Source organism: Lates calcarifer, linkage group LG23, assembly GCF_001640805.2.
Source record: "Lates calcarifer isolate ASB-BC8 linkage group LG23, TLL_Latcal_v3, whole genome shotgun sequence".
Taxonomy (NCBI): Eukaryota; Metazoa; Chordata; class Actinopteri; family Centropomidae; genus Lates; species Lates calcarifer.
This window is the reverse complement of record NC_066855.1, coordinates 794,173-805,748: the sequence shown is the minus strand read 5'-3', so window position 1 is coordinate 805,748 and position 11,576 is coordinate 794,173. Positions and strand designations below refer to the sequence as shown.

Below are 11,576 nucleotides of genomic sequence, written 5' to 3'. Positions count from 1 at the left end.
ATTCTTTATTTAAATGGTTTTTAGACAGTTTAGCAGCATTTTTACTCTTTTACTTTCAAGTTACTTGACACTAACTGTAGGGAAAATAGACAAAGTTGTAAACCTGCACTTAGAGTTTCGGTGATGACCTAATGAAGGTATCAGATGTAAAGTTCCAAAGTGAATTTACCTTGGGGGTAACATGAATGTCAGAACCAGGACCAGCTGCCAGACCACAGCGTCCTACAACCACGCGGAGCTGACCGGCTGTTTGTTGTTCATCTTCCCCAAAGAGAGACTCAAGAACGCCAGAGTGTGAAATTTCCGCTATGCATTTGAAGGCAGCATGTTGATATGAGGCCCCTGGGAGCCCACTCGATACAGTGACGTGGACTATGGGCGGGGATTGTGCACAGGTGAACACCGCTCAGGTGTAAGGTGGGGAAATGTGCGTCCTGAAGAACGAGTTAAACCGCTCGGCGCCGTTACTCGGGCTCTCCGCTCTCCTCCGGTATGGCCCACCGCTGCGTGGGGAACTGCGCGCCCATATTCTTCCTCGCTGTTGCTTTTGATGCAGCTGGTCTGGTCGTGCTTCTGGTCGGGATTTTCGGCAACCTGAACCTGGACGGCCGTTTCTATGGGGATTTCCTCATCTACACGGGCTCGATCATTATTTTCCTGAGCCTGGTGTGGTGGGTCCTGTGGTACACGGGGAACGTCCAGCTGTACGGGGAGGACCGGAGAGGCTCTCTGGACATCAGCTTCACGCACTGGGCCAGGAAGCTGTCTGAGAGGCTCTCCAAAAACCGCATGAAGCCGCTGGAAGCCGGGGAGGAGAAGAAGAACATGGGGAAGGAGATGAACGGGACGGTGCGTGCTGCTGTGCCGTCTTGGACCACCTGGGAAGGCGGCAGCAGCCGAGCCGTGTCGGGTCACGACAACAGAGGGTTTGATGGAGGGACTGAGGCTCCAGCATCTCCAGCTGAGAAGAACGTGGAGCTGGGGATACTGAGGAGCTCAGACGTGGCTCTGCAGGCAGCAGAGGACAAAGCAGAGCGGCTTCTCTGACAGGAGACGGTGCGTATTTTACCCTAAAAACAACACCTGCCTCCTCCTCATCACCTGACCCCAACATCCCCCCTGTCTACAGGCTGTTACTGTAACTGGCTCACTGCTGTGGAGGCTTATTGAAAACCCATTTCCCTTAACCTACTTAATCTCTCGACACTATAACCTGTTACATTCTCTGAAAGTTAAAGCGAGCCTTTGAAAAATGCATGATGCTCTGAAAGTGTGGAACCAACAAACAATCATAACAGAAAGTCATAAATATTCAGCAGGTTGCCCTGCTCTCACCCCTCCTGTCAGTCTGCTGCTGTTTTGCTTGTCATTAGCTGCTCACTGCCACAGCTGTAACTCTTTCATCATTACTGTTGGCATCCTCACTGTGTTGGCATGGCAGCCCCCCTCCCCCCTCTGCTCTCACTCCAGTCATAATTATGAAATTTCTCACATTATTGTCAGAGATCAGATGACACCCACAGAGAGGCCGGTCTTGAGGAATGGGGCGCCCTCACGCAAACGCTGATCCCCCTCAGAACCCTGCCGGCTCACTCTGCTCATGAATATCTGTAATAATAATTTATTATTTTCCTTTTTACCCCGGCTGCTGTGAAAAGATCTTCAGTGGCCTGTGGCAGCTTTTAATTAATGAGCCTGACCGTTTCTGCTCACCTTCACAGTTCTGCATTATTTTAGCCGTCAGTTTGCTTGTAACCGGGTGGCAAGCCAGACACCCTTTGGGCCAAAAGGCGCAATTGCATTTTAATGGAACTCAGCAGTGCTTATTGATCCAGTGGAATGGAGTGTGGTAGGTAGGTAAAGGTATGGCTGGGCCCATCGCTCTGCCACCAAACACAGGGATCATATATAAGTCTGCTTCGTGCCCGCTCCCTCCATCCACTAGTTCCACATAGTTAACTTTAATGGGCCCCGGCCTGAGTCCCATATTATCTAACCTGGCTAATGATCTTGAGATATGGAACTGTGTGAAGTGGTGTGGCTGAAAGAAAGAAACACTGAATACTGAACAATGAAGCCAGGTCTTTACTGTAACTTCACTGCGCTGACTGTGAGACACAGACACAACACAACTAACAAAACTAAGGCCATGAGGTGGACTCCACACTGGACACACAGTTTCTATCGCAGTTTCAGCCTCAGCTTCAGAATCATTACACCCTCAACTTTATTAGGGCTACAACTAAGAGTTATATTCATTATTGATTAAGCTGCTGATTATTTAAGACTCCAAAACCCAACTATATTCAGTTCACGAGCTAAAAACGAGGAGTAAATCCTCACAGCCAATACATATCTCCACATACTGTTTACAGGATGTTTTCTATACTAATCTTTCAGTGTAATCTTTGTAGTGTTTATGATACAACAGCAGCACTGTATGAGGTTATACAGTGGGAAGACTGTCACACCACAGTCTGCAGTTTATTTTAGTAGTATTTTCTGTGCTCGTTAATTCAGTCATTTCTCTGCACACTCAAACCCTGTGTAGAGTGAGTGTGTGGTGTGCAACTGGGACACTAATGGTTCAAAAAAGTAGGAGGGTGGAGCTGCTCAGGGAAATTGGGCCTCAGTATTTACAGAGGAGAACATACTGTTATGGGTTTTATCACTGGACATTCCTACAATGAACACAGGTCTCCACCTAAAGACAACATTACTATTGTAGCAGCCACCTGCCTCGATCCATTTTGAGTGGTAAATGTTTATCAGTCAGGTGTAACAGTAGCTGACAGGGAGGAGTGGAGCAGGAAAATGCTCAGGTGTACAGCCAACAAGAATTTCCTAACATGCATTAAGTGAAGCGTTGGGTAACGTGAGATTAGCTTCAGGTTTAAGTGATGTTTGTCTTATCTGCACATGTATTCACGTTGAGCAATGTCAAGTTAAAGCTGTAAGCTGGTAATAATGGATTGCTGCTGTTAGCTCAAACCTCAGGGAGGACGTTTTTTTTGGGAAATATGCTTACTCACTGTCATTATGAGAACAAGATAAGAAGATGGATCCCTCTCTCATATCTGAGTGTGAAGCTCAGAGCTGAGAGCAGAGCTGTGCAACACCTCTAATGATCATTAGTGACTTCAGAAGGCGTTGAAGGTTTTATGTGTAAATACAGTTTAAAGCAGACAGACACTGTGTTTATGAGTGAGGTTTAGAGGTGTTGGAGGGTCTATTTCTGAACTGTGGATAGAGCGAGGCTGTTCTTCCTGCTGTCTTTGTGCTGAGCTTGGCTCTCCATGTCTGCAGCCACACACATAATGAGACTGATATCTGTCTCCTTATCTCTCAGAAATAAGTAACTCAGATAATAATCAAGAAATAATTGAGGTGTTTTAAATGTCAACTAGTTCCTGAGAGTTCAGTTTGTTCTCTCAGTTATTTGTTATCAGACGACCATGCTGCTGCTGCTGCTGCTGCTGCTGCTGTCGTGCATCACTCGGATTGGCTCAGGCCTTTGGTGTATTTATTAATCACCACACTATATTCTCTTTCACCCGGCCTTTTTGCACTTTGCACTGCTGCACCTACATGAACTAAAACAGGTGGTGCCTGTGGTAATGTAAGCTTTGCTCTCGTGCTCTGTAATGTTTGCAGGAGGGCTGATCAGTCAGTTGAGATGAAACGTTTGTTGTGATAATTGACTTTAAGTGATTTTTTTAAACATGTCTTTGTTCCAGCTTCAACACTGTGAGGATTAGCTGCTGTTCTTCATCTCAGTGATAGTAAATGAAATATGTGTTTTGGAGACATTACTTTGGGCTCTAGGAAACTTTGATGAGCACTTTTCCTTGTATTGGGAGATTTTGCAGCCCAAAGATTAATAGAGTAATTGAGAAAAACACTGGCTGCCCTATCTGCGAGAAGTCAACTTGTTAAAATGTATGTTATTCATTTCAGTGAAAATTTGAAGAGGGTAAATCTTCCAGATCATTTTACGTCTTATTTTCCAAACTAATTAACAGATTCACTCCAGCAGACATTTATCTTATTCTCATCCTCCCAAACATCTCTCAGATACACGGAGCCTAAATGGAATTACATCTGCTCTCCAGTCTTACAGAGCATATTTATGATAGACTTTAACCTTCACATTGATTTCCATTGTTATTTTTATGTGGTCTATTTGATTTCAGCCTGTGTAAATATATAAAAGCCTCTCTCCTTCTTCTTTACAGGTGACATCCAGCTTTCCTGCTGTTGAAGTGTGGACTCTCCCCTTGCTGCTTTCTAAAAACTCCAACACACTGAAAACTTTGAGCTTGTGAACTAAAGTCACTTTTTTTTTTTAAGTAGACAGTTTCTTAATCAGGGAAAAGCCCTGCTCCCGCAGTGAACAGGAGGGCTGTGCACAGAGGAAGAAATTGTCTTTAATTTGTACATAGCAAATTTCTATTTTTATGTGCTGATTTTTGAAGCAGATGTAAATTATTTTTCTTGGAAATAAAGTTTACATGTAACTGGATGCTGTCATTGTTGGAGTGTTTGAGGGCGTTTCTGCATCCAGGCGACTGATACTGTTTGATGCCAGATAACAGCACAGTGACGCCCAGGCTTTGAGTTTCGCAAGAGACACTTTTTTATTTTTGTCTCCTCTTCCTTGTCTGACTTCACCCTTAGTTGTTCAGTAACTTTGATACAGTACACACGACGTAGATTTTCTTTCATCACCATATTTTTAATGTTAGTTTTTGAAGGTTGTAAACATCACCCTGGGTGTCTTCTTATTCCAAATCATGCAAAAATAAATAAATAAATGTCCAAAATGCACGGCCAGTATTTCTAGCTTTTCCAAATCCACCTGTGGGCCTGAGATAAGGCGTGGATCTGTGGATGCTGGGATGTAATATGTTTATGAAATGAAGCCACATCCAGCGATAGAGCTGCAGAATCTCTTGTCATCATTAAGGAAACATATTTCTCCTCCGTCACTCAGTGTCATGAAAAAAAAGAGATGTAGATACAGGAAGGAATGTGACCTGAGTGTTTAAACTCTTCCTTCTCATCAGTCTCTCAGACTCAGGGGCGGCACTGACGGGGGAAGAAGCATTTCATCTGAATTTATTTCACTTCTAACATTTTTCACGTCATACTGATAAACTGGTAAAGCGGTGAATGATTGCCTAAACTTCAACTGCAGTCAGCTGCTCCTGTCATGGATTACACCGCCTATATCGGCCGCTGCCTGCTGTTTTTCTTCCTCGCTGTCCTCTTGGATGCAGCAGGCCTCATCCTCTTCTTCGTCGGGGTCTTCGCCCCCCTCAGCTTCTGGGACTTCTTTGTCTTCTCGGGGCCCCTCGTTATCTTCCTCAGCCTGGTGTTCTGGATCTTCTGGTATCTAGGAAACCTGGAGGTGCCGATGGAGGAGCTACTCCCCAAATGAGATTCACAACTTGTTCTAATCTTGCAGCACAAAACCATTTTCTGGCAACAAGGCCGAGGAGGATGAGACCAGAGCTACAGCTACAGGTGCAGATCTTCACTTTTAAAGCATTTTACAGTCAGGACATGTTGTGGGGTGAAGGATTTTCCTTGAATAAAGCTCTGCTCTTTTCTCTTTAGGGGGGAAGTTTCAGCTTCTACTTGATCTCACTGGTGGATGTTTTGTATGTTTACTTCACCACCCTCCAAAAATATGGACTTTACTATGAAAGGACAAATATGGAACTTTAATCTGAAAGGACATTTGTGCACTGAACACCTCAGACTTTCAGGTTTAGAGAGGGACTCGCTTTAAATCCCTGATTCTTTACAATAAGGAACTGCATCAGTTTTATTGATTAAAATGTGACTAATAATGTTAATAACAGCCACGTTTATTTATTATACGTACAGTTAATGAATTACAAATAAACAACTATAACACTATATCCTAATAATGAATAATACAAAATCAATCGATATTAATCACTACTGATAAATGCTCAACGTAAGACACCCAAAGGACTACAAACAAGATGGCTGTAACATTTGTGTTTCTGTATTCTTTTCTTTCTTTGTGTTTGTTTGTAGTCATGTTGTGTTTTGTTTGAGTTTTGAGTATCTTGTATTTTTGTGTCTTTGTAGTTGGTTTCCATCTCTTTGTAGTTGGTCAGTCAGATTCCTAATGAGGTCCATGTCTCTGTCCTCCTCTGGTCACGCTCCCTCTCAGACTGTCTAATCATGGTGACTCAGTGTTAGGGATTTTTTTTGTTCAGTAAGATACACTTTGTTTACTTTGTCAATCGTGATTTTTTTTTTTTACTGACTCCAGAATCTCCCATTTACACATTTTCACTCCATTTACATCCTGATGATGCTGCTCATCATGTCTCTACTTCATTTCTTTCTTATTGATTTTCTTCTACGGCCACTGCTCCAGATAAGTCTCTGTGGTGTTTTTCCTGTTGTGAAATCTGAGTATTGGTCGCTCAACCCATTCAACAGAAACCAGTCAAACTGGGTTTCTTAGCGACTGGAGCAGAGAGTCCTCTCATTTTACAAGAATGGGTCTGTGTGGGGAGAAAAAGGAGAACGTTTTCCCCGTCTATCAAACACTATAACAACATAAAAACATGAAATGGTGGAAGCTCTGTGCACAGATTTAGTCACAATACCCGCTCTTGTACAATCTTTACATCAGTTATGTGGCACAACTTGTTTCTGTGTTACTACAGTGGACACACCCTATTTACAGTGTGGCTGATATTTAATCTTAACACCAGAATAATCCTCAGGCTTAAAGACGCTGGCCACTACAATAGAACTTCAACAGCAAGGAGAAAACTAAAGAAATGAATTTTCTAGAAAAAGCTCCATTTTAAATTGCTCTGAATTTAGTAATACATGTCATTAGGTGACATGTTGATTTAGCAAAATAACAGATTTTAAAATGTGGTTACACTGTCAGTTGCCTCATAACTGTCCTCACACAATCTATATTTACTCTGCACTTCAGCGTCTCTTTTCAAAAGCTGCCGTGTTTTCCGGGAAAGAACCTACACTACCATTAAGCCTTTGTGTAAGGGGAGTATTTAGAAATGTGTCAGCTGTACATTATTAATTCATAACTGCGCCGCTGTTGCTCAAACTTCTCCAGGAGAATTACTGTGAATGTGTCGACATGTGAATCTAAGGTGTCACAATCCCATCGTCTGTCTGTCTGTCTGTCTCCACGGCTTCAGATTCCACCTCACACCTGATGTGTCTTTCCATTACCTGTTGCCAGCCTGCTGTACAATTCACAGCCAGGACACACACACACACCTCTGCCTGGCCTGGGTCAACTGAACATGACACTCTTTGACTCAGTGCGGTGATGACAAAGGGAATGGGGATTAAGTTCTGCGAGGCCTGTTGATGTAGTGTTTGGTTGTTGTCAGTTCTGCCAACACTTCACACTGTTTCAGAGGAGAGCCCAGCGTGGGAGAAGTGTGTATTTTACTTGAGTAAAAGCAGAAAAATCACTGTTTAAAAAAACCCTGTATTTACTGAAGTAAACGCTCTCAGAGCATCAAAAGCAAAAGATCTCATTTAAAGAATGGCTCCAGTCACAGTGTAAAAAAAAAAGAGTTTTACACTGTGACTTAGCATTTTAGTGTCAGGATAAAGCTAATTTGATTTATACTGGTGGTCAACTCCGTAACAATGCATCATATTTCATTTTCTGGATGAAACTTTGAAACCCGCATTTCGCACCTTGGCCTACCTGAATTAACCCTCCTCTTTATACCGTCATTATGATGTCAGGGCTTTAGAAACCATCAACAATACACAGACACACAGTATAACTCTGCATCACACACAGGTCATGTAGCCAGAATAAATGTTAAGCAATGCTATAAAAACCCGAGTAACACAATAAGTCCCCAAACACATCATCTCCAGCAGAAGCATCAATATTAACTAATACAATTACAATAAACAATAAAATATAGGTAAAATGCATTTTACTCACCGAAACTGCTGATTATTTGTAGACAAATAAATAAAACTGCCTCTGTCCAGTGGACACTCTCAGCCCTAAAGTGAATTAAAGCTTACTAACTCAGCTAACTCAGCGTTAGCCTCCATAGCGATAGACACGGACTTATTGTCGGAACTGAGACGCACAGATAAACCTCTGCAACAGAGTCATTGAACTCTTCCTCGTCGTTCCGCCGTTGTGGGTTGAAAAAAACAGCTATTAAATCTATGCTAACACGTTTTAGCTTGCGCTAGTAGCTGTAGCGGCGTTTAGCTAGCTCTGAGCAGTACGCTCTCTGATCATCCAATCAAATGACATGAAAGTACTGACGTTAGCGAAGGCCTGCTAGATGGCGCCAGCCAACTCGAAATCTGATTGGTTAAAGGATCCGCGAGGCAACAGTTTCATTGCCGTTCATTTTAAATTACCGGGGGCTGCACTGTTGATTGTGAAGGCCCCAAGATTTCTGTTACCATGGCAACACAGGGCTGAACTCTGATTGGATAAAAGCTCTAACATAAACTGACTGTATTGGAAGCAGCACAAACAAACAATTTATGGTAAAAAAAACAAATATATATATATATATATATATATATATATATATATATATATATATATATATATACACTACTTTATACTTTATACCTGATTAGTGTGCACAATTAAAACAAATGGAGAAATATGAGGAGCCTCTGTGAGACACTGGTGGTGGTGAAGGGGTGAAGAGCGACGCTGAAGATCTGGATGGATGTGATGAGATCGGATGGGGGGGGGGGCTGTGGATGCTGGTTCTGATGAAAACTGGAGGTGAACAGGGTGGAGGAGGGTGGTGCCACTCTCATACTGACATGACAGCTGACAGCAGCAGAGAGAGGAGCAGGTCTAAGGTTTGACAGCTGTGAGACGACTGGCTCACAGAGGCTGTGACACAACCTGGTTGTTCTACTTTAAGATTTCCAGTGCAGAACTTCTCCTTGTTACTGTGTACTTTTACATTGTGGTACTATAAATACTTAAATAAAGACTCTGAATACTTCTTCCACAGTTGCCCTTTGACATACAGTTTAGTAGAAGTATAAAATAAAGTGTAAGTACCTCTAACTGTACTGAAAAGGACTTAGGGTTACAGAAAAAAAAACGTTCAATTATGTTTCCTGTAAGTGAACTCCTCGTTTAAGAATCTAATTTATCTTACAGCTTCTCCTGCACTGAATGGATGAGGAGTTCTCCGTGCGTTAATGAGGTGATGTCTGGTTTCAGTGGAGAGCTGCTGTTGTCTCTACTTTTCTCCCTGGAAAGAAAAAGTGAATAGCAGCTCAGTCTGAAATTAATTGGCACCAGCAGTTGACTAATTAAATTAAAAGATATGTTTAAGAGAGAAATATTAATGAGTTAAATTAGAATCTGGTCTCATTTTTTTGTACCTTCCTTTTTAATTTACATCTACTTTACTCCATATTAAGCAAGAATAAAAACAATTCTTACCATTTTCTTATACGTCACCCTTTCCACTGGACTCTCAGTAAGGTATGCTGTACTCTTTATGGCTTATAACCCAACTGTAACAGTGCAACAGTAATGGTTCCTAAAACCACACTGTGGGTCAGTCCCCTCACTGTATGATATACACACTCACTGTCAGGTAATATCAAACAAACCAACATCTAAATGTTTATATACACTCATGATATGGAACTTTAAGATGAGTGCACCTGTTGTTTTTCAGTAAGAGGAGACACCATTAAGACCCCTACAAACACTCCTGCATGATGAGTAAAAACCAGCAGGTGGCAGCACTGGACTGATGTTTCACTGCAGTGGAGGCCAACTCAGAAAACCCTACCACTACTGCCATTACTACTACTACTACCACCACTACTACTACTACTACTACTGCTACTACTACCACCACCACTACTACTACTACTACTGCTACTACTACCACCACTACTACTACTACTACTGCTACTACTACTACTACTACTACTACTACTGCTACTACCACCACTACTACTGCCATTACTACTACTACTACCACCACTACTACTACTACTACTACTGCTACTACTACTACTGCTACTACCACCACCACTACTGCCATTACTACTACTACTACCACCACTACTACTACTACTACTACTGCTACTACTACTACCACCACCACTACTACTACTACTACTGCTACTACTACCACCACTACTACTACTACTACTGCTACTACTACCTACTACTACTACTACTACTACTACTGCTACTACTACCACCACTACTACTACTACTACTGCCATTACTACTACTACTACCACCACTACTACTACTACTACTACTGCTACTACTACTACTGCTACTACCACCACCACTACTGCCATTACTACTACTACTACCACCACTACTACTACTACTACTACTACTGCTACTACTACCACCACTACTACTACTACTACTACTACTACTACTACTGCTACTACCACCACCACTACTGCCATTACTACTACTACTACCACCACTACTACTACTACTACTACTGCTACTACTACTACTACCACTACTACTACTACTACTGCCAATACTACTACTGCTAATCATAATAATAATAATTTCTACAGCTATCTACAAGCACAGCAGTGCTCATCTTTTTAAGTCTTATAATTATATTTGACCCAGATGAGTTATATATAAATAGTGTGTTCATTCTTGCCAACTCATTCTCATTAGTACAACATAATCTTAACTCAAAGTCCATTTAGTAACTTTCTCTGGAGCTTTTAACTGTGTCACAATCTTAATCAACTGCAGTTTACAGAGTATTTTATAATACTGTGTGTTATTCTGTGATATATTTTAGTCGTATATTGTAAATTACACTGATAATAACTTGAGGTTGATATGTGTGAATCTGGAAAAAAGCTCATAAGTTGCCACATTTTCCAGTAACACTCAGTCACAGACACAGTTCACATCCAAAACAACAACAAATGTAACAAACAGCTTTAGTTTCTAAAAACGTGTGTGACCGAACACACTTGATAACCTCCGCGCACACCTCGTTACTCCTGAATGTAGCTCTGTCGGACATAATTACGTCATCGTCAGAGAACACGTGCGCCATGGCGCATGGGTTTTCAGAGTGCAGCACGTTTTCCTGAGTACTGATGCAGTCCAAATGAAGCAGCGCGTGGTGGCAGCGGAACAGTGGCGGTGTGTGGTGGCAGGACTCCGTGAAAACCAGAGTCTGCCTCTGTGGCGATGTCAGCGCAGTCTGAGTGATTTTAAAATCCATTATTTAACACGACCTCCATACACACACACTGCGCTCTCAGCGTGGTGGCCGCTGTACTACAGTTAGTAAACTAACCCGCTGCACGGAAACCCCGGGTATGGATCTGAGCGGGGAACCGGATTCATGCAGTAGCCTAGTAACCATTATAACAGGGTCATTACTGCCTAATGTAAAACTCCTACATGTAGAATATATGCCAGTTTTGTTTGTTAAAAATAGAAAAGAATGCATGTATACATGTTTTTTTATTTAAGCTTATACATTATAATATTTGTTAAACTATTCATTATG

The 11,576-nt window shown here is 42.0% G+C and overlaps 1 protein-coding gene across 1 annotated transcript; it reads left to right on the top strand.

Annotated features, from left to right (window-relative positions):
- The first annotated feature begins 238 nt into the window (after nucleotides 1–238).
- On the top strand, nucleotides 239–8,576 carry LOC108885281 (transmembrane protein 238). The gene is made up of 3 exons (XM_051066358.1): nucleotides 239–1,056; nucleotides 4,236–5,526; nucleotides 5,620–8,576. The coding sequence occupies exon 1, from the start codon at nucleotides 493–495 to the stop codon at nucleotides 1,045–1,047; it is 555 nt and encodes a 184-aa protein (XP_050922315.1). The 5' UTR covers nucleotides 239–492; the 3' UTR covers nucleotides 1,048–1,056; nucleotides 4,236–5,526; nucleotides 5,620–8,576.
- Nucleotides 8,577–11,576: the final 3,000 nt, after the last annotated feature.

Coding starts and splice junctions, on each gene's coding strand:
- LOC108885281 (XM_051066358.1), top strand. CDS start 493: ATGGCCCACCGCTGCGTGGGGAACTGCGCGCCCATATTCTTCCTCGCT.